Source organism: Cervus elaphus, chromosome 14 (assembly GCF_910594005.1).
Source record: "Cervus elaphus chromosome 14, mCerEla1.1, whole genome shotgun sequence".
Lineage (NCBI taxonomy): Eukaryota > Metazoa > Chordata > Mammalia > Artiodactyla > Cervidae > Cervus > Cervus elaphus.
The window spans coordinates 22,109,834-22,134,429 of record NC_057828.1 but is presented as its reverse complement, the minus strand read 5'-3'; the positions used below and the strand labels follow the sequence as shown (position 1 = coordinate 22,134,429).

The 24,596-nt window shown below is 35.8% G+C and overlaps 1 protein-coding gene across 1 annotated transcript in view; it reads left to right on the top strand.

The window, feature by feature from the left end:
- USH2A (usherin) overlaps nucleotides 1-24,596 on the top strand; it is an 890,339-nt gene that overhangs the window by 45,233 nt on the left and 820,510 nt on the right. Inside the window, exon 4 of the mRNA XM_043922807.1 lies at nucleotides 15,901-16,033. Coding sequence (XP_043778742.1) covers nucleotides 15,901-16,033 — 133 coding nt within the window. The remainder of the gene's footprint in view (nucleotides 1-15,900; nucleotides 16,034-24,596) is intronic.

Below are 24,596 nucleotides of genomic sequence, written 5' to 3'. Positions count from 1 at the left end.
TAGTTTCTTCTTTTTTTTTTTATTATTATTATTTTTTTTCCAGTGGGTTTTGTCATACATTGATATGAATCAGCCATGGATTTACATGTATTCCCAATCCCGATCTCAACCAAGTATTTAAACATTATAATTCAAAGGTGAATTTGTAGAAGGTAAAAGTAAACTACTACCTAGTTATACTTAAGTGAATGGGAAGGTACACTAACTTAACAACGTCCATTGTTACATATATCAGGAGATAAAAAAGCTCTAGTGAAACAGAAAAGTTCTATCTGAAACAGTATTACGTGGGAGATATAGATAAGCTGATTTTTATATTAGCCATTATAACCATAGCAGTTCTCTCCCTTCCCTTTTGTTTTACCCTTTAATAGCCACCTTCACTCTTGATTTTCTCTTTCTAAAAATATACTGAAGTTAGTTATTATAGCAGTTGTAAAATCACTGTTTTTGGCAAGTAAACACGTGACTATTTCTCCCACTCATTATTTTTATTCTGGGTCTCACGTTTCTGGAGCCTGTCAGCCTTTAGAGAAGTTTAATCTCTTTGCAAAAAGAGATTCCAAATACACCACCAAATGTAGAGTTTTTTTTTTTTTTGACAGCTTCTGCTTACGTTGGGAAAAATAGTTTGGGAAGAAATATGTAAGAATTGGACTGTATAAATGTGAATTGTAAAAAGACAAAATGAATATTATTTTCAAGAGCACCACTTGAATCTGGTTATCCAATTGCTAGTATAAATATCTTCAGAGAATAATGAAAGCATTCGTTTATTTTGTTCTAACTGATGACACAATCTTAGGTTTTTTCTTTGTTGTTTTTCAAAGGGGTGAAAGAAAGGCAACTTTGCCGAATGTTCTACATTTGACCCACAAATAGCTACTTTTGGTTTTAGGGCTGATATAATCCTTACCTTAAAAAAAAAAAAGCCTATTTGCTGCTGTCATTTTTCCTGTCAAAACCAAATTAAATGTGTGTGCTTCTCCATTACTGATTGAAGAAAAAACTGCTTAGACAATTACTATCTCACCAGCTTTAGGGCAAAGAGCACCACCTTTAAACAAGGATCACCATGAAGACTTTATTCTCAGTTCTGAGTGTCTTTAAAGATAAAGCAATTCATATCAGATTTCATGATACAATTCTCTAAAGGAGGTTAAAGAGGTCCACATTTTTCCTTTGGCCTAAAATGGTTCTTCTTCATTTAGTTTATGAGACACATTTTCAATAAATTTTGCTCAGTACTCCTGGAGCTAGGGGAAAAAAAACAAAAAAAATAAAAGCTAAGGACACAGAATGGCTGGAAGATAGGTACTTGTAGAAAAGCATGTGTTTCTTTCAAGAATGTAAATTTAATAATCCATTAATTAATTAATGGGATTTTTTGCCTGTGTTGAAGGTTTTAGTAGGAATAACTCCTGCATAGCAGAAGGAGGTATTTTACCTGTTTTGTTTATAGAGCAGGACTCCATTTCAACTTACAAATTACTGCTCAGGATCTTTAAGATATTACCTGAATACTGGCACAGAGTTGAGTTTTTGGATTGTGTACAGAAATGACTTCCTACATATCTGTCTAGATGTTGAGGATTGAATGATGACCCTCTGCCTTTGGGTTAGGAGTGATTTCACATCTTTTCTTACTCCCTGGACTTAGAAACAGGAATCCGATGTCCACTGTTTTCAGGCACAATTTGCCCTAGTTATATACAACTGTATCATTACAATTTAAATAGATTTTAAAAACTGGGAAAGATTTGGGGGGAAACTAAGAAACGTGACTTTATTTTTTTTTTTAATTTATTTTTTTTTGTCATACATTGATATGAATCAGCCATAGATTTACACGTATTCCCCATCCCGATCCCCGCTCCCACCTCCCTCTCCACCCGATTCCTCTGGGTCTTCCCAGTGCACCAGGCCCGAGCACTTGTCTCATGCATCCCACCTGGGCTGGTGACCTGTTTCACCATAAATAGTATACATGCTGTTCTTTTGAGATATCCCACCCTCACATTCTCCCACAGCGTTCAAAAGTCTGTTCTGTATTTCTGTGTCTCTTTTTCCGTTTTGCATATAGGGTTATCGTTACCATCTTTCTAAATTCCATATATATGTGTTAGTATGCTGTAATGTTCTTTATCTTTCTGGCTTACTTCACTCTGTATAAGGGGCTCCAGTTTCATCCATCTCATTAGGACTGATTCAAATGAATTCTTTTTAACGGCTGAGTAATATTCCATGGTGTATATGTACCACAGCTTCCTTATCCATTCATCTGCTGATGGGCATCTAGGTTCCATGTCCTGGCTATTATAAACAGTGCTGCGATGAACATTGGGGTGCACGTGTCTCTTTCAGATCTGGTTTCCTCGGTGTGTATGCCTAGAAGTGGGATTGCTGGGTCATATGGCAGTTCTATTTCCAGTTTTTTAAGAAATCTCCACACTGTTTTCCATAGCGGCTGTACTAGTTTGCATTCCCACCAACAGTGTAAGAGGGTTCCCTTTTCTCCACACCCTCTCCAGCATTTATTGCTTGTAGACTTTTGGATAGCAGCCATCCTGACTGGCGAGTAATGGTACCTCATTGTGGTTTTGATTTGCATTTCTCTAATGATGAGTGATGTTGAGCATCTTTTCATGTGTTTGTTAGCCATCTGTATGTCTTCTTTGGAGAAATGTCTGTTTAGTTCTTTGGCCCATTTTTTGATTGGGTCATTTATTTTTCTGGAATTGAGCTTCAGGAGTTGCTTGTATATTTTTGAGATTAATCCTTTGTCTGTTTCTTCATTTACTATTATTTTCTCCCAATCTGAGGGCTTTAAATTCAACACATTGAAGAGAAAAGAATGAGAATGGGTAGTATAAATAGAAGGCTTGGGATAAGTTTAAGGCTTCTTTCCATTTCCTTGTGTTTTTCTATGCCTGGTGATGGTGGTTTAGTCTCTAAGTCATGTCTGACTCTTGCAACCCCATGGACTGTAGCCTGTCAGGCTCCTCTGTCCATGAGGTTCTCCAGGCAAGAATACTGGAGTGGGTTGCCATTCCCTTCTCCAGGGGATCTTCCTGACCTGGGAATTGAACCTGGGTCTTCTGCACTGCAGGCAGATTCTTTACCAACTGAGCTACAAGGGAAGCCATTTTCTATTCTTGCTGCTGCTGCTAAGTTGCTTCAGTCATGTCCGACTCTGTGAGACCCCATAGATGGCAGCCCACCAGGCTCCTCTGTCCCTGGGATTCTCTGGGCAAGAATACTGGAGTGGGTTGCCATTTCCTACAACTCACTTATTTCCTATCTTCTACCACTTCTGCCCTTTGCTAATTTCTGTTAATCTTTCAAGTTAGTGTAGTTAATCTTTCAGTCCTTAGTTTAGATGAAGCGTCATTCATTCCGTGAATATTTAATAAGTTCCTAATAGTTGCTAGTTATCGTTCTGGGGAATGAGGTAACAGCAGTACACAAAACAGCAAAAGGAAACAAAGCTAAACTTCTCCTTATAGAGTTTAGATTCTAGGCAGGAAGAGACTAAAAAGCAGAAAAAATAAATAAAATATGCAGTATGTTTGGTGTGGACAGAGAGGATAACTGAAAGGGAAGGGGGTTAGCAAGGATGGCACTACAGTTTTAGTAAGAGTGTTAGGAGGGATTTTGCTAAAATGACAATTAAAGAAATTAAGAAACATCTGAAGGAGGTGTGGCAAATAGCCAGCAGGTGTCTGTAGGAGTAATGTCAAGGAGTAGGAACAGAAAATGTGAAGGCTTTGAGGAAAATGGGTGCCTGGAATGTTTGAGGGGGGTGTGTGCTCAGACACTCAGTCGTGTCCAACTCTTTGCAACCCCATGGACTGTAGCCTGCCAGACTCCTCTTTCTATGGGATTCTCTAGGCAAGAATACTGGACTGGGTTTCCATTTCCTCCTCCAGGGGATCTTCCCAATTCAGAGATTGAATCCGTGTCTCCTGCACCATTGGAAGGCAGATTCTTTACCACTAGCACCAACTGGGAAGCCCTTGAGGAGGGCAGTGTAGCTAGATCAGAGAGCACAGGGACATACTAATAAAGACAAGTCAGAGGTAGCAAGGAAACAGATTGAATGAGGATTTGTAGAACTTATTGAAAAAAACCCTGATGCTGGGAAAGATTGAGGGTGAGGGGAGAAGAGAACGACAGAGGATGAGATGGTTGGATGGCATCACTGACTCAGTGGACATGAATCTGAACTAACTCAGGGAGATAGTGAAGGACATCTCAGCCTGGCGTGCTGCAGTTCATGGGCTCACAAAGAGTCAGACATGACTTAGTGACTGATCAACAACTTGGTGCAAGAACCAGTTAGTTTATATGCAGTAAATCAATGAAGATTAATAGAATATATCTTCACACAAAAATACACAAAAATAAACACAAAATGGCTTAAAAGGCTTAAATGTAATATACAACATGACAGAACTCCTAGAAGAGAACATAGGCCAGGTATTCTCAGACAAATTTTACCATTGTTTTCTTAGATCAATCTCCCAAGGCAATGTAAATATTGATAAAAGCAAAAATAAGCAAATGGGACATAATCGAACTTAGAAGCTTTTTACAGCAAAGGAAACCATAAACAGAATGGAAAGATAACCTCCAGACTGGGAGAAAATATTCACAAATGATGCAACTGACAAAGGATTAATTTTCAAAATATACAAACAACTCATACAACTTAGTAACAAACAAACAACCCAATTGAAAAGCAGTAGAAGACCTAAATAGACATTTCTCCAGAGAAGACATACAGATGACCAATAAGCACATGAAAAGATGCTCAGTATTGCTAATTAAGAGAAATGCAAATAAAAATTACAATGAGGTACCGCTTCACACAGTCAGAATTTGTCATTCAGTCACTCAGTCACGTCCGACTCTGAGACTGGATGGACTGCAGCACGCTAGGCTTCTTTGTCCTTCACCATCTCTCAGAAACTTACTCAAACTCATGTCCATTGAGTTGGTGATGCCATCCAAGGATCTCATCCTTGACCCTTTTTGTATAGTTCTTCTGTGAATTCTTGCTACTGCTTCTTAATATCTTCTGCTTCTGTTAGTTCCATATCATTTCTTTCCTTTATTGTGCCCATTTTGCATGAAATGTTTCCTTGGTTGTCTAATTTTCTTGAAGCGATTTCTCATCTTTCCCGTTTTATTGTTTTCCTCTATTTCTTTGCATTGATCAACTAGGAAGACTTTCTTATTTCTCCTTGCTATTCTTTGGAACTCTGCATTCAGATGGGTATATCTTTCCTTCTCTTCTTTGCCTTTCTCTTCTCTTCTTTTCTCAGCTATTTGTAAGGCCTTTTTAGACAACCGGTGTTGTCTTTTTTCATTTCTTTTTCTTGGGAAAGGTTTTGATCATCGCCTCCTGTACAATGTCACGAGCCTCTGTCCATAGTTCTTCAGGCACTCTGTCTATCAGATCTAATTGATTTAAAACAGTTCTGGGAGCCACAGTGTGCTGGCGTAAGTCCTTTTGAAGGAGGTCACCATTACTGTCATTACCCATACCATAAGGGTATTGTCATCTGCATATCTGAGGTTATTGATATTTCTCCCAGCAATCTTGATTCTAGCTGTGCTTTACCCAGCCTGGCATTTCACATGATATACTCTGCATATAAGTTAAATAAGCAGGGTGACAGTATATAACCCTGACATGCTCCTTTCCTGATTTGAAACCAGGTGTTTCACGTCCATTTCTAACTGTTGCTTCTTGACCTACATACAGATTTCTCAGGAGCAGGTCAGGTGATCTGGTGTTCCCATCTCTTGAAGAATTTTCCATAGTTTGTTGTGATCCACACAGTCAAAGGCTTTGGCATAGTCAATAAAGCAGAAGTAGATGTCTACCTGGAACCCTCTTGCTTATTCGATGATACACCGGATGTTGGCAATTTGATCTCTGGTTCCTCTGCTGTTTCTAAATCCAGCTTGAACATCTGGAAGTTCACAGTTCACATAATGTTGAAGCCTGGCTTGGAGAATTTTGAGCATTACTTTGCTAATGTGTGAGATGAGTGCAATTGTGTGGTAGTTTGAGCAATCTTTGGCATTGACTTTCTTTGGGATTGGAATGAAAACTGACCTTTTCCAGTCCTGTGGCCACTGCTGAGTTTTTCAGATTTGCTGGCATATTGAGTGCAGCACTTTCACAGCATCATCTTTTAGGATTTGAAATAGCTCAATTGGAAATCCATCACCTCCATTAGCTTTGTTTGTAGTCATGCTTCCTAATGCCCACTTGACTTCACATTCCAGGATGTCTGGCTCTAGGTGAGTGATCACACCATTGTGGTTATTTGGGTCATGAAGATCTTTAGTTCTTTTGTGTTCTTGCCACCTCTTCTTAATATCTTCTGCTTCTGTTAGGTCCATACCATTTCTGTCCTTTATTGTGTCCACCTTTGCATGAAATGGAACCTCTTATTTTCTTGAAGAGACCTCTAGTCTTTCCCATTCTACTGTTTTCCTCTATTTCTTTCATTGATCATTGAGGAAGATTTTCTTATCTCTCTTTGAATATTCTGCTGAATATTCATTGGAAGGACTGATGCTGAAGCTGAAACTCTGATACTTTGGCCACCTGATGCGAAGAACTGACTCACTGGAAAAGACCCTGATGCTGGGAAAGATTGAAGGTGGGAGGAGAAGGGGATGACAGAGGATGAGATGGTTGGATGGCATCACTGAATCGATGGACATGAGTTTGAGTAACCTCTGAGAGATCGTGAAGGACAAGGAAGCCTGGAGTGCTGCAGTCCATGGGATCGCAAAAAGTCAGACATTACTGAGTAACTAAACTGAACTGACTGAACTGACCCCTACCATAGTTTGGCCCCAGGCCAAGCTACAGAGAGGGAACACAGCTACACCCATCAGCAGAAAATTGGATTAAAGATTTAATGAGCCTGGCCTGCCCACCAGAGCAAGACCCAGTTTTCCCCACAGCCATTCCATCCCACCAGGAAGCTTCCACAAGCCTCTTATCCTCATCTTTCAGAGGCAGACAGAATGAAAGCCACAATTACAGGAAACGAACCAAACATCACATGGATTACAGCCTTGTCAGACTCACTGAAACCATGAGTCATGCCGTGTAGGGTCACCCAAGATGAATGGGTCATGGCAGAGAGTTCTGACAGAACGTGGTCCACTGGAGAAGGGAATGGCAAACCACTTCATTATTCTTGACTTGAGAACCCCATGAACAGTATGAAAAGGCAAAAAGATATGACACTGAAAGATGAACTCCTCAGGTCAGTAGGTGTTCAATATGTTACAGGAGAAAAGTGAAGAAATAGGTCCAGAAGGGATGAAGAGGCTGAGCCAAAGCATAAACAGTGCTCAGTTGTGGATGTGTCTGGTGGTGAAAGTAAAGTCCAATGTTCTAAAGAACAATATCGCATAGGAACCTGGAATGTTAGGTCCATGAACCAAGGTAAATTGGAAGTGGTCAAACAGAGATGGCAAGAGTGAACATTGACATTTCAGGAATCAGTCAACTAAAATGGACCTGAATGGGTGAATTTAATTCAGATGACCATTATAGCTGCTACTGTGGCCAAGAATCCCTTAGAAGAAATGGAGTAGCCCTCATAGTCAACAAAAGATTCCAAAATGCAGTACTTGGGTGCAATCTCAAAAATGACAGAATGATCTCTGTTCGTTTTCAAGGCAAACCATTCAGTATCACAGTAATCCATGTCTATACCCCAACCACTAATGCCAAAGAAGCTGAAGTTGAATGGTTCTTTGAAGACATACAAGACCTTATAGAACTAACATCAAAGAAAAATGTCCTTTTCGTCAAAGGGGACTGGAATGCAAAAGTAGGAAGTCAAGAGATACCTGGAGTAACAGGCAAGTTTGGCCTTGGAGTACAAAATGAAGCAGGGCAAAGGCTAACAGAGTTTTGCCAAGAGAACACACTGGTCATAGCAAACATCCTCTTCCAACGTCACAAGAGAAGACTCTACACATGGACATCACCAGGTGGTCAATACCAAAATCAAATTGATTATATTCTTTGGAGCTCTACACAGTCAGCAAAAGCAAGATCGGGAGCTGGCTATGGCTCAGATTATGAACTCCTTACTGCAAAATTCAGACACAAATTGAAGAAAGTAGAGAACATCACTAGGCCAATCAGAATGGCCATCACCAAAAGTCAAAAATCATAAAAACTGATGAGCATGTGGAGGAAAAGGAATCCTCGTACATTGTTGGTAGGAATGTAAATTGGTGCAGACATTATGGAAAACAGTACAATGTTCCTTAAACTAAAAATAGAGCTCCCATATGATCTGGTGATCCTACATTTGTGCAAAAATCCAGAAAACTCTTATTCAAATAGATGCATGCAGGCCAATATTCTTAGCAGCACTATTCACAATAGCCAAGATATGAAAGCAACCTTAATGTCCATTGACAGATGAATGAATAAAGATGTGGCATACATACACAATGGAGTACTACTCAGCCATAAAGAAGAATGAGTTAATGCCATTTGCAACAACATGAATTGACCTAGAAATTATCATACTAAGTGAAGTAAGTCAGAAAGAGAAAGACAAATACCATATGATATCACTTACACGTGGCATCTAAAGCATGATGCAAATCTTACTTACAAAACATAAATAGACCCACATACTTAGAAAAAGAACTTATAGTTATCAGGGAAAGGATGGAGAAAGGCATAGATTGGGTGTGTGGAATTGACATGTAGACACTGCTATATTTAAAATAGATAACCAACAAAGACTTATTGTATAGCAGAAAGTTATGGTTTTATATGAAGGGTATGATGAACAGTTTTCTTCCTAGACATGGAAGACATGATAAGAACTTGACTTTTTAAGGAAAGGAAATTGTAGGCATGAAAACAACTTCCAGATTTAGGGATAGGAAATGTTGAAAAAGTTACTAAGGTGCTTTTTAGCTAATTCTAATAATCTTTTAGAAGTCATCTGTTCTGTATGGATAAAATAGGAAAAAGAACTAAAGATACATTGAGACAAGTAAGAGTGTCGGATATTGTGATCATCTGTGTACCAAAAGCATTCTTTCTCAACCATTTTTATAAATTGAAGTATAGTTAACATGCAGTGTTTTGTTAATTTCAAGTGTATAGCAGTGATTCATATATATATGTATAGACACCTCTCTCTCTCTCTCTCTCTCTATGTATATATATACACACACACACCCCTATGTATATATGTATTTAGATTCTTTTCCATTGTAGGTTATTACAAGATGTTGAATATAGTTCCCTGTGCTATATACTAATAGTAGGTTCCTTACTATTTATTTTATGCAACATGTGCACACTACCAAAAACATTCTTAAATGTGGAATTGTGCATAAAATGTTCCTAGATAGTATCTACAGACAATGGTCTGACTCTATCCCCATTCCCTATGAAATCAATAATAAATCAAACCATTGGCACATATTTCCACTGTGTGTGTGTATAAATTAATAGCTACTTTTTAAAGTAAATAGAGTAATAGTTTAGGAAGAAGTGGCCGTGAGAGTTTCATATCCACTCAAGATAGGACAAAGAAAATTACTTACATTCCTATGTTAAATTTCTAGAGATTGATTAAGCTGGAGGTTTGTTCCTAGGAGATTGCAGAATGTGGAGAGAGAGCTTTAATAGATGTCATGGCGTGCATACATGGTTAGTTGCTCAATCATGTCTGACTCCTTGTGACCCCATGGTCTGTAGCTCATCAGGATCCTATGTCCGTGGGATTTTTCAGGCAAGAATACCAGAGTGGGTTGCCACTTCCTCCTCTAGAGGAACTTCACAACCCAGGGGTCAAACCTGTGTCTCCTCCATTGCAGGTGGTTTCTTTACCCACTGAGCCATCAGGGAAGCCTGATCGATGTCATGGAGAGAGTAATAAACCCAAAGTACCCTGCTTAGGGTGTAAATGTAGTCACTTAGGCATGAATCACTTCCAGGGTCTGGCTTGTCCGAGTTATTCATACAGGAAAAACAGAAGTCTTTATGTCAGAGACAGAGTTCTATGGGGAGGGTGTTGTGGATGAATGGAGCAGGCGGGAAGGGAGAAGGGACCAGGGAGAGGAGTGTTGAAATGTGTGAGCTCATGGGAGATAATAAAGAGAAACAAAACTAGTCAGAAAATCTTGAAGAATATAGCTGTGTCAGAAGTCATTTCCCTGCAGCATCTTTCATATGGTCAAAGAGAAGGAAGATTTAAGAAGTTATCAGTAAATCAAACCAATAGTGGGAAATCATATACATTCCAAATACTTGTGTGCAACCCATATGATTAATTTCTACAAACAAACTTTCCATAAATAATTACCTCAACTCTTTTTGTCATATTGTTTGGATAAATGTAGCATAGAAAATATTTAATTTGTGTATTTATTCATAATTATATGATTCTATAAAAAACCCATGTTAGTAAATAAGGTCACTCTGCAAAGGTGAAGAATTCCTGTATGACACATTTTATCTGTTAAAAATGATGCCTTTTCTTTATTGCTTAGAATTGCAACACTGTAGTTTGTGTTGGTGGTTTTATTTTTGGAGTATTTATTAGTCAATCAGTCAATTAGTATTTACTGAGCTTCTGCCCAGCACGTAGGGCATGCTCATCAAATTTGCAAATGACACAAATCTTGGAGGATGTTAAATACATTGGATGAGAGACATAGCATCCAAAAAGATTTTGACAGCCTGGAGCAATGGGCTGAATCTAACAAGATGAAATATATTGTGGATAAATATAAATTCCTGTCCTTGGATTCACAAAACTAACTGCATATGTACAGGATGGGGTAGATATGCTTTAACAGTCAGCTCAACTTAATTTATCAGTTTTAGCTATATGATGTCATTGCCAGAAATGTAGCATGCAAGTTTGGATTACATTAAGGTGATAATCTTATTTCAATTTGGTGAGAGGCCACATGTAGAGATTGTAGTATTTCTGGAGCCATATTTTAAAAGAGAGACCCAAAGCCATGTCATATTTAGAACACCACAGAAGCCAAACACATTTATCTTGAAGAAGACTTGGGAGAAAAATATGTGTGAACTCTTGTGTGGAAAAGGGATTGGATTTGTTTCATGTGGTCTCAGTAATTAGAGCTGGGACCTAAGAATTGAATTTATAAAGAGACATCTTCCAGTTCAGTCATTTATAATAGTAAAAGCTGTTCAAAGATGAAAGGTTTCCCAAAGTCTGCAGAATCAGAATAGTGGAGCAGGTGAATCTGAGTCCTCATTTGGGGGGTAATACTAATAACATGGAAGAGGGGGATCTGAGAGCCTGGTAAGATACTATAAGTAAAGCACTCAAAACACTGCCAGGAAAATGGCAAATGATTATATTACTCATTCGGGTTGTTACCCTTCTTATTATGGGAAGCATTGATATAAAACCTGAATCATCACTGTGTTGAGTTAAAGCAAAGTAACTCAATGGGTGGGTCTGATAAACTCAATGGTGGTTATTTCTAAATGCTAACTGGGTGTAGCTAATTAAAATTGGTTAAAACAGCCTCTAGAACCAGTCCTTCCTCTATGTGACTTAGAAAAATGTAACCTTTTTGTATTTAATTCTCTGTGATTCCATTTCATTACTTGGAGATAATTCCAAATCTGTCTCAGGTTGTTGTAAAGATAAAACAAAACGTTAAGACAATGCTCAATATGCTAGCTTCCCAGTAAATGTGAACACTTTGATAATGCTGAAGGAGTCAATAAAGGATCCCTATAGGATTTAGGACTTGAGATATATATGTTTTGGAAATACTAAGAATTTAAGTAAATGAAAAGCAGTAGCAAGTTTATTACCATATGGAAATAGCTTAAATATAACATGGAAATAGAATTAAGCATTGTGTGACTAACAGACAGTGAGGAAATCTCACCATTTAGGTGAAGTTGACTCTTGGTGACCAGTTGGAAACAAAAGCAGATGGAACGAGAGAGGGAAAACCTCAGAAGACCTTTAGTTTAGAATGGTAAGCAGAGTGGCATTCCACATGCTTTCAGGTAGAGGATGAAACATACATGTGATATTTTAAAATAACCTTATGAAGTTTTCAGAATAAACTGTCTTCCTTATGCTTAAAAATTATAGATGGAATAGTTGAATCTTTTATGCAAATCCTTTAACCTAGAAATAGAAATTCTATTTCAGGACAATTTCTATTTCAGAAAGTCCAAACACTTTTTCCTTCATAAAGTTTTCCCTTCAGATTCTTATCTGTAGGGAAAAGTAGTTTTCTTTTTTTGTTTGAAATCTTTAGCATTCAAGATGATGTTCTTTATATTTGTATCACCCATCCTCATCTTCTGAGAGTGAATCTGAATTTGAGATCTGTTGCCAAACCATTTGTATTAAATCTATGAGAGAGATGTTATTCAAAATGTTTAAAATGGTTTTGTTTTAAAATGAGGTCCATCAAATTAATGCAACTTATATTCTTGGGAGGCTCATAAGTCAGTTCTAGGAAGACAGGTCCCACAAAGAAGGTCCAAAAATAGGTTCTACACCACACATTTATGGATTAAGGCACAACTTTTTGAAGCAACTCCCTGAAAAAGACAATAAGCTTCAGTACTTAAGTGAAAAACAACTGTCATCTTTTATAGTGATTCACATACTTTTAGTATACTAAAAACACTGTATGCTTTCATACATACAAACTCCTAGAGGAAATGATTGTGATTTTATTTATTTTTTTTGGTGTAACTTACAGGGCCACTGTAGATTCTGGGTTCGTGCTGTGCTGAAGTAAATTAAAATTAGGAGGATATAGGCAACAGGAAAACTGCAAAATTATTTTTCTAATGAGGGAGTCAGCATAGGGACTCTGCCTAATTTTTACCCAGGAGAATCAGCATTATTTTGTTTTTGTGTTGCTGTTGGTGGTTGTGGTGGTCGCAGTAGCATCCAGCCTAAGTAGAAAAGCAACAGGAATCTGGCATTTCAGTGAAACAAGAGATTGTTGAGAATTCCGGGGTTGGGGGGGCGGGCGGGGGTCGCTGGTTGTATTTTTTCCCTTGGTAGCCTCTCAACAGTTGTATGATTTTCTAGAATTTTGAATTATGCTCCTCTCTAATCAGGCATGAGACTGGTGAGGAATTCTACCTTTTTTTTTTTTTTCTTTGAGTCTAATATACTCTGGAGCTCAAAGCAATGAGTACAGCCTATCACAGAGACACAAATTTGACCCCCCTCCAAAAAAAATCAATAAAGTAAAATTTGAAGGCCTGAGAGAATGAAGGCTTGGGAATGACATGCCCCCTTGTATCTTCTTTCTGAAATGTCTTTGGGCATCTTGTGAGGGCGTAAAGCTTTTCTACAGCTGCTACTGGTTATGCCAATTCATTCCTTCAAGCCACACCAATAAACATGTCCAAACTCCTCTAATCCTCAGAGAGGTGGAGAAAGATAGAGAGGAAGTTCACTTGAGCAGAAGGCTTTCTTTTTACAGATCAGAAATTCCATCGTATATATTCCTATTCCCTTAAATAACTGGCAAGGGGCTCATCAGGATGAGCTATGGCAAAGAGCCACCATCATGGTCACAGTTTCAGTGTGATGGGGCCCCAGGCCTGAATTGCAAAGTAGTTTAGAGAATCTTGGAATATAAAACATGATACAGAACACCAAAGAGGATTTAATCTTATTTATAGAAAGGTAGTTGGTGGTGGTGGGTGGGGGAGAGGCAACAACAGGCAAGAGTGACTTGGGATCATCATTAATCATTTTTTAAGTACCAACAAAGTGAAAACATTCTTCTGGAATTCACTGCAAGTGACACTGAATGCTTCTACTAAGTAAATATGTGATGAGTTGATAAAAAAAGAAAAAAAGAAAAGAAGGTCCTGAACTCTTGACTATAGATATAATACAGTGAACACAGAAAATCAAAAGCATGCTTTCTATCTGACTCAAAATAAAGGTGCACTTAAACTTGTAAAAGACAACATTTTTATTTGAATGATATGACAGAACTGTCACAGGAGTGTTACCTGCTATAAAGAAAGCCAAAGAATTATTACCTTTATTAGACCAGTGACACTGAGCTTTAGCCATACATTTCTAACTTCTGTCCCTCTACAGAGACAATTTTCTTTTCTTAAATAAACTGTCATGCTAGTGTTAATATATTGTTGGCTCTCTCATGCTCTGAGAATACTGCTGATATAAAACATGTATATGTTAGATTGGTAATAGTATCTTTAGTGGAGCTGACTAGAACAAATGTGTTTCCCTCATGGCTGCGCTAATGTGATAAAGGAAAATTGGCTGTTCATCAGCTTTTGGCTGGGTAAAGACAGTAGAGATGGAACCACATTCTTTTTTATGCATTAATACCTTCGAGAACTTTCCATGAGTTATATTTCATGTGCCTGCATGTTGCGCAGAGATGTTGTAAAACATGAGATAATGCTACAAATAACAAAGTAGAAAAGCCTGTATCTTTTATAATGATAACAGTCAAACACCACATGACAGTAACAGGCTGTAAAAAATGGCATGTAAAAAAAAAAAAAAACAGCAGAAGGGTGTATATCCAGGTCCGTGAGGAGCTAGTGTGTGATTTTTGGTCCTTATGTTAAAGCTTTGTTTTATAATTAAGTCAAATGGAACACAGGGTCGATGCATTTAGGAAAAAATATGATTTTAACTGAGAGCAGGTTGGATAGAGAGGAAAAAAGCCAAACTGAATAAGTTTTTGAAGAACTGATATATTGATATTGCCAAGAAATTTTTATAATTGCCAAGTGTGTGTGTGTGTGTGTAATTTTTTTTTTAAAGATGGGGACTTTGAAAAGAGTTCCTAAGGGAATTACTCACATGATTTAAAAATATTGGAGGGTAGTTGTTTATTTTCATTAATTTTTGCAAGGCTGTTTGAATATAATTTCATTTTGAATGCTACATTTGATACTTTTATTTAAGATGTTAGCATCTAACCTTCAACTATAAGATATTACATTTCTCTCAATGAATCAATCTGAGTAACTTTTTATGATATCATCCAGGGGTAGTAAAATTATAGGTCATGGTACAAACCTGGCCTGGCCATCTAGTTTTATAAAAGTTTTGCTGGAACACATTTGTGCCAATTCATATATGTATTGTTTGTGGCTGCTTTCCTGTTAGAGCAGAGTTGAACAGTTGTGACCTGTACCATTTAGACCACAAAATCAAATCATTTGGCATACAAATAAAAAATATTTATCTGTTTACAGAAGAAGTTTGTCGACCTCTGGTGTAGAGGGTTGTTAGGGTACCTGATTAATTAGCCTAGACTATGATCAGCAGATTTTTGTTATTCTGTATGGAGAAGTGCAGGTGAAAATTACCAACTGGATACCAACACCTAAGAAAATAAATGTTTATAAGGAATCTTTGTGTTAGCAACCTAAATTGAATTATGTTCACATGTAATACACTTCTAGTGTATCTGGTTTTGAATATTTTTGCCTTTTGCATTCATTTCTATTTATTTCCAAACATGACTGTAACAAATTTAACTAGTAGCTAAAGAAGCAGTGTCTCCAGAACAACTTTATGAAGGCATGGAAGACAGAACTGTGAAATATATGGGACAAACAGTTATGCATACGTGTGAATACCCTGGTATATATGATCCAGCACAGAATTATTATCTATAGGTTTATGTCTAGATATACAAACACAAGATATATCATTGGACCATTAAAGTAAATTCCCAGTCTTTCCAACTGAAGAAAGTGGAGAAGTGGGAAATTAACTTGACGAAAGCCTGCTAAAGGCAGTTATTATAAAATAAAAGGTTATGCAATTAAAATAATGTGATAATTTCTTACAGGTACATCAGACAAAAATCAGTTTCTTCATCAATGGTTTGGAAAAGGATAATGCAGCTTTTGATGCAAGAACTCTACGTGGTTCAATTACAGATTTTGCCTCTGGTACTATGCAAATAGGACAGAGCTTAAATGGTAAGTTTGGATTTCAGAAAATTATTTGTTTTATTTAATTACATCATTCCTTGAAAAATGTGTCAAAAATATTTTAAAATACCCAGGTGTATTTGTTTCCTAGGGCTACTGTAATACATTAGCACCAACTGGGTGACAGTTTAATAAAGCAGATTTCATCCCCCCATGATTCTGGAGGGTAGAAGTCTGAAATCAAGGGTTCAGTGTTGGCTTCTTCTGGAAGTTCTAAGGTGGAGTTCATTCCATGCCTCTCTTTCTGGTGGCTTCTAGCAATACTTAGTGTTCCTTGGCTTGTAGCTATCAGTAAATAACTTCAGTCTTTGCCTCCATCTTTACCTGGCCTTCTCCCCTTCTTGTCTCTTTTAAAGACACTTGTGATCAGATTTAGGTCCCAGCCTAATCCAGTATTTTCTCGTCTCGACATTCTTAATTACATCCGCAAAGACTTTTTCCAAATAAAGTCACAATTGCAGGTCTTATTTGTTGAAGGCCATTATTTAACCCACTATATCAGAGAATCTTTAAAATGTCTTTATCATTACTTTTTCAAAGTAAGAACAATATGTAATACACTATATTTTTAAAATTTATTTTATCAAAGTAAAGTTGAGTTACAGTGTTGTATTAATTTCTGTTCTACAGCAGAGTGACTCGGTTACATATATTTATATATTCATTCTTCTTCCTATTTTTTCCATTATGGTTATCATAGGATATTGAATATATTTCCCTTTGCTATACAGTAGAATCTTGTCCTTTACCCATTCTGTATACACCACTTTGCAGCTGCTAACCCTGGATTCCCAATCTACCTCTCTCCTGCTCCCCTCCCCCTTGGCGACTAGCAGTCTGTTCTCTGTGTTTCTGATTTTGTTTCTGTTTCATAGATAGGTTCATTTGTGTTATATTTTAGATTCCACATATAAGTGATATTTTATGGCATTTGTCTTTCTCTGACTTACTTCAGATGATCTAGTTGCATCGATGTTGCTGCAAGTGACATTATTTCATCCTTTTATACGGTGGAGTAGTATTCCCTTGTATACATGTACCACATCTTTAACCATTCATCTGCTGATGGACATTTAGTTTGTTTCCATGTGTTGGCTGTTGTGAATAATGCTGCTATGAACATAAGGGTGCATATATCTTTCTGAATTGTATTTTGTCTGGATATATGACCAGGAGGGGGATTGCTCAGTCATATGGTAATTTTGGTTTTGATTTTCTGCTGCTGCTGCTAAGTCGCTTAGGTTGTGTTCAACTCTGTGCGACCCCATAGATGGCAGCCCACCAGGGTCCCCCGTCCCTGGGATTCTCCAGGCAAGAACACAGGAGTGGGTTTCCATTTCCTTTTCCAATGCATGAAAGTGAAAAGGGAAAGTGTTTCCACAGTGGCTGCACCAATTTCCACTCACAACAACAGTGTTGGAGGGTGCCCTTTTCGCCACACCCTCTTCAGCATTTGCTATTTATAGATTTTTTTAGTTGGTGGCCATTCTGACTGGCATGAGGTGGTAACTCATTGTAGTTTTGATTTTCATTTCTCTAAAAATTAGAGATTTGAGCACCTTTTCATGTGCCTATTGGCCATCTGTATTTCTTCTTAAGCTATATTTTCTTCCTCCTTTTTATGGTTTGGATTTTATTGTATGACTGTTGTTAAAGTAGAACTTAGAATGTTAGATAGAAACTGGAAAATAATAGTCAACATGGAATAAACTAGATTGATAGTGTTCATACCTTTCCACCCTGAAAATAGACCATATAGTTTTAAGAAGATAGTGTCATATCCTTTTTGAAAAGAACAGAAGCTGAATTTAGAATTCTCTTGCAGTAACTAGCACATTGGTCTACAAATTGCCTATACTTAAAAATGGGAATATTAATTGCTTTATATTATTAAACAGTATATGATCATTATAAGAAAAACTAAACAACATTGAACTCTACAAAATAGGAAGCCTTTTCCTTTTTTTGACCTTTATAGATAGAGATAGTTAATTTTGTTATAACCTTCCACCATTTTTGTACATATAGCTAGAGATATGGTTATAAATATATTAATTTTCCAAAAATGAAATTATCATACATATGCTTTCTCTGAGCCCTATAAAAATAAATACTTCCCCTCCAAATGTTATGAGAAGCATGTTAATATGCCTTCTCATTTAAAATCACTGCATTGTGCACAGTTGTATAGCTGTAACCAAAACTTTTTAAACACAAGCCTATTAATGAACATTTAGATTAATTCTACTATTTCAAAATTATTATCTGATCGAAAACACTAAGTATATATATATATATATATTTGTTTCTATGCATACACATATATATGCATTTAGCAATTATCTGTGAAGTTCCTTAAGACCTTTTACTTTGGTGTCAGTTTTCAAGTCCCATCTCTCTGCTTACTAGCCATGTGACCTGAAATAACTTTTTATGTTTCTAAACTATAGTTATCTTGAATTTAAAATCATGATGGTGATGATACTACAGTTTCATGGTAAGGATCAAATGAGGCTATGTCATAGAAAACACTACTGTTTTTCCAGCATCTGGTACTGAGTAGTTGTTCCATATTTGTTGAATGAATGAATGAATAACTGTGCCTTGTGTATACTAAACTATATTAGTATGCAGTGCTGTTGTTAATTATAATTATTTTGCTAACCTAAATCGATAGAAGTTAGATAGGTTGAAATAGTCATTTTATATTTTAATACATATGGGAATGATGATCCTAAAGCATAACAACAGATTACCTCATTACCTCATAAGGTTGTGAAAATCTACAACCTTATTTAAAAATGTAAGTAAGTATTTGTCTTAAACACTAACTAACCTGACAAATAATCCTTTTTTTTTTTTCACTTTTGCCATTCCTCTCACCAAAAAATATTTTGGGATCCTGCCTTAGAATTATTTTGCCATTAGTGAGATTAAGTAGCCTTCCACATATGCCTGGATAATTTGCATGTCATTTGGAATTCCTTATTGATATTGTATATTCATATTTATACTCTGGAAAATATTATTTGTAAAGGCTCATTAATGTTAATAATATTATGTTACACATCTTTTTTCTAGCTTTTAGATAGTCATAACTTTGCATTATAGAAATTAAAAAATATTCTCTTATATTTTAGTAAAGGCAAAAACATTCATGCAACAAAATACATAAATATTAAGGGATACAGCTTTATGAATTTTTAATCGATATATATACTTGCATAATTCTCATCCAGAAAAAGTTATCAAACATTTCCTGGATTTCAAACACTCCTGGTGAATACCAACTCTAAAGGGAAACAAAGAATGGTGTCAGAAGAGACCTCTATCAGCATAAATTAGTGTTGGCTGTTCTTGAATGTTCAAGCACTTTAAATCATGCAAGTGAGTACTCTTGTGTATGATTTCTTTTCTAAGCACTAAACCAATAAGATATATCTCTATAGTGTGCTGCTATTTCTTTAAGCTTTAGGAAATACTTCTTTACTTTCTCAAAGTGGGTATTTTAACCAATGATGTTTGAGAATGTTGGTGTTCCATGTCCTTACCAACACTTAGTATTCTCATACATTATTGCTGTTTGCCGTTCTGGTGGCTTTATGGTGCATTTCCTGATGATTGATGGTATTGAGAACATCTTCATGTGCTTCTTGGCCATGGCTATGCTCTTCTGTGAACTACCTATATAAGTTTCTGCTAATTCTTAGTTGGATGGCCTGTCTTTTTTTTTTATAACTTATAGGAATTCAATATTTTGAATCTGAGTTCTTTGAGAGATAAATGGACTTCAAATATAGCCTTCTGAGTTACCACTTATACTATCACTTTCCTTTGATCAACAGAAATTCTTAATTTCAGTGAAGTCCAATTTATGTTTATTTTAAACTTAATACTTTTTATGTAATGTTTAGAATATCTTTGCAAACCCTGAGAGTATAAAGTGTAGGAGAACACCCAAAATATCTAAAGATGTTCTCCTGTACTTTATTTTAAAAGTGATATTATTTTGCCTCTCAAATTTAGATTGATATTCTATCTGGGATTGATTTTTGGGTACGGTATGAAGTAGGAGTCAAGATTCTATTTTTTTCCCCACCTGAAATTTTAATTGACCCTGAAACATTTTCATCGCTTCTCCACTATGTTGCAGTGGCAGCTTTGTCACAAATTACATCCCTTTACATGAAGACAGTGAGTTCCTGAGCTCACTATTTTGTTTCAGTGATCTGTTTGCCTATACGTATAGTTAAAACATTTAATTTTCATTTTTGTAGCTTCATAAGAGTCTTACTGTTTAGAAGGATTTGATTTCTCCACATTTTTTTAATCTATCAAGATTGTCTTGGCTATTATATGAATTTTAGAAGCAGTTTTTCAATTTTCACAAAAACTTTGTGGGAATTTAAATCCTTAACTCAATTTTGCAAGAATAGCCTGTAGAGAATATCAAGTAGAATGTAGAGAATATCAAGTCCTCCAATCCATGAGCAGAATATATTCCTTAAATTCTCCCAGCAATGTTTTTAGTTTTCTGTATAGTGCTCTCATTCATAGTTGTAGGACTTAGTCCTGTGTGTTTTTTTGTCCTTTTTTTTTAAAGATTCAGTTTCACTTAATATTGTTTTGGAACTTTATTATATAATTTTTTTCTATTATTTAAAATTATCATCAATTTTTATGTTGACCTTAAATTCAATGAGCTTGCTAAATTTAAATTCTGATAGTTATACAGTCCTATCATTTATACATAGCAGGCACTCAAATATTTTCAAATGTTTGCAGTAAATGCCTAACTGGTCATGGAGTTGTCATATAGGTGTTTATAGGTGTTGTTATTATTAACTTTGAAATAATGCAAAATGTTAATTTTTCCCCATGACCTGATTTATATAGTTATTTAATTTAAGGAAAAATGTGTGTGTGTGTATGTATAGATATTTAAATATTCAAAATATACCCTGAAACACTGGTTAAATTTCCAAGCTCTGGTGCCAAACAAATTTAAGGTTGAATTCAATCCATTTGTTTACCTTTGATCTAAAGATATATCCCTTTAAGGTTTGTAATCTGTTAAATTATATTTTAATAAATATTTTATAGGGATATTATAAGAATTATATGTTAGTGTATGTATAGAATATATTGCTTGTCATAGAGTAAATTTTAATAAGTGGTAGCTATTATTAACCTCTTTGAATATCTATTTTCTTATTGTGAAGTAGACATAGCAATTACTTTCCATAGAATTGTTGAGAGATCCAAAGGAAAATGTCTATAAATGACTCTATTATTTTAAGTTTTATATTCTCTTAGATCAAGCTAAACTTTTGTGAAGAAGTAACATTTTAAGGAACCTATATATTTAGAAACTTGGTTTGAGTAATTAGTATTATTGAGAAATTTTATAAAGTACTCTGCATGCAGAAATTCTTAATAACACATTAAATCTTGTGAGCCTTATTTCAATATTTAATTCCCATTAGCACTTCTAAAAGTGTTTTATTGCACCAAATGTTGCTCAAAGTATTCGATAGTGCCATAAATTTGTCCACTCTGCACTGTGGGGTTGAAATGACTTGCTTCTATTCTATTTCAATATACTAAATGTTGAATTAATGATTCCAAAGGACAGTGTGGGCTGAATATGATATTTGTTTTTAAACTGCAAAAAGAGAAATTTGACTTCTGATTAGAAAGCATGTAATTGGAAAGCATTTATTTCCAGTGTTACTTAGCTTTTAATATAGTTTTCCTCCTTAAGTTCTGAGCATCAGAGAGCTACAGGAGGCAACGATATTTAAAAATAATTTTTATCTTTTTTCCCATCAATTTCTAGGTATGGTTGTACCTACTGTATCTTTTCTCTAATTAGAGATGGCAGGTAGACTGGCTCATTACTTCTGCCTAATGAGCCAGGCTCCATGCCACCTCTCTAATCAGAAAAGAGATAGGTACAGAATGTTCCCATGGACTTATTATAAATCATTTTCCTTCTCTCCCTTGCTCCTTTTTTTAATCAAAAAATTAAGTCACTGTCCTCCATACTTTTGTCTACATCCAAGATGGTTTCATTCAGGAGAGGTAATTGTGCACGAGATTACCGTAAGCTGAATTAAAGGTGCTCTCATGCAGTACTGGGCCGGCTGCCTCTGCTGGAACAGACGCTGCCTCAATCACAGGCATATCAAGCGAAGGTCTACAGGAAATCAAGATGGCTTTTCTTTCTTTCTCTGATTAGGCTTACCTTGCTTCCTTGTTTCTGCACCCAGGAAGTGACAGCTTCAAGTGAGTGTTGGCTGCCAGAAAACCTTTTCTTTGAGTCTCATCTCCAACTAGCGTAACTTTCTAGAAAAATATTGTAGGCTGCCAATGACACTTCTGTTGCTGTAGGCCTTGTCTTTGCCTCCCCTAGGATATTAGTCAATGGACCAGATGAATACTTTTTCCTGGGTTCTGTATCTGTATTAACGGGATGTGTGTGAGTGTGTGTGCTCAGTCATCTGATTTGCTCTGGCTGATTTTTAAATACACAAATACAGCTTAGACCTTGATATCAACCAGTGTGTCAGTTCATTTTTAAGTACAGTTTCTTCCAGTCATATATTTATTTTAATTCCTTCAGTTGGGCAGGAAACAAAGAGGAGTCGTGGTAACAGACATGTAATTATAAATAGTCTCTAATGTCACTGTGGTGATAAACTACAATAGCCCTGCAAATTTTGGATTTAAACATAAAAAAATCACACGAATCAAAGTTTTTCAGAGTAATTTCTGAACTCTTATCAACAGACTTCTAATTTCCTTTTAAATGTTGGCATCTCTACATTATGCCATTAAAAGCATGTATACTTTCTTAAGATATCCAGTCATTAAGGAATCAGTGAACTTTTGTTGTGTAGCTGTGAAAACAAATATACAAGGAAGAAAAAGATAATCACCTAATTGTAATGCCAACTTCCCTTCCATTCCATGTTTTCTATGCATTGTATCTTCATTTACCTGCTTAGTCATTCTGGAGTTGGAATACTATTTTTATTTCTACTACTGTCCCAAAGGTTATCAATAACATTTCTAACCTCATCTATGTATGGAAAGTCAGTTTTCCTTTTAGTTTAGCTGGAGATAATACTAAAATTTTTCTGAGAGAATTTTTGTTTTTAATTAGGTAAAAAGTAAAGAAATAGAAAAATGTAGAAATTGATGAATTGAGACAGGTAAATGGAATGGAAATAGACTATAGGAACAAGGTCTATAAAGGTATTAAACAAACAAACAAACAAACAAACATTAGTTGCTCAGTCTGTCTGACTCTTTGTGACTTCCGTGGACTATAGCCCGCCAGGCTCTTCAAAAGTGTCCATGGAATTCTCCAGGCAAGAATACTGGAATGGATAGCCATTCCCTTCTCCAGGGAATCTTTCTAACCTACGGATTGAACCTGAGTCTCCCACATTGCAGGCAGACTCTTTACCATATGAGCCACCAGGAAAGCCCATGTAATGGTGTAGAGGAGTTTAAAGATGAAGGAGTTTCAGAGTAGAAGAGGTATCTAGCAATGCTATTAGGACAAGTGGCCAACTATGTTAACAAAAATAAAAAGATAATTTAAATGTGTACCTTACAATCATATTAAATAAAAACTGCAGGGGAATTAAAATTTAAAAGTGAAATATGTAATCATGAGATAGTAGAGGACAGTAAAGGAAAATGCTTTCATAATCCTGGCATATTGAAGATTTTTATTAGCATGATATCTTGGCCAGAAGCAGTAAAGGAAAAATATTGAAAAATCTGACAGAATTTAAATTCAAACAGTGCTTATCATTTTGTATGTAGTTTGGCTGGGAATAAAAAAGAGAATGCTAGTGTTGGAAAGAGTTTGTGATAACCTGGCAAGCTATGAAAAGTAAAAATATGAAAGCTATGTCATCCAAGTGTTCTCCTTCCAGGACATATCTCTCAAGAATATGATTAAATAAAGCTTTAAATATGTACATGAAATGTTAGTTGTAGAATTACTTAAAGTAACAAATAATTGGAACCAGTTAGAAAACTTCAAAAGAGAATTGATTAAAATAAATGATAATTTATGCCTATAATGGAAAAGTGTGTATTATTAAGAGAAATGAAATGTCTGTTGGTCAAGACTTGGCAACACATTCATGATGTGTTATATATGAAAATTGAATGAACATAAAGTGTAATATAATCTTACTGTAACGTGGGTTGAGGAAGTGCAAATTTGTATTGGATATTGAACTCACTGTACATAGATATTATTATTGCTATAATAATTAGTGCCTGAGAAGCAAGATACTCATTTTTGGTTTGAATCTGGCTTTGCTTCTTAAAAATCAAGTGACTTTGGCAAAAAATTTAACTTCTCAATCCAGTTTCCTAATTCGTTCATCTATAACATGTGTTTTAGATATAGTTTTCAAAGCAACTATAAAACTTTTAAATAATATATACTTGGTTTATGTTTGGTATCCAATTAAAGTTTGCTATTATAAATATTAATGTTATAATAATTTAGGTATTACTCTTA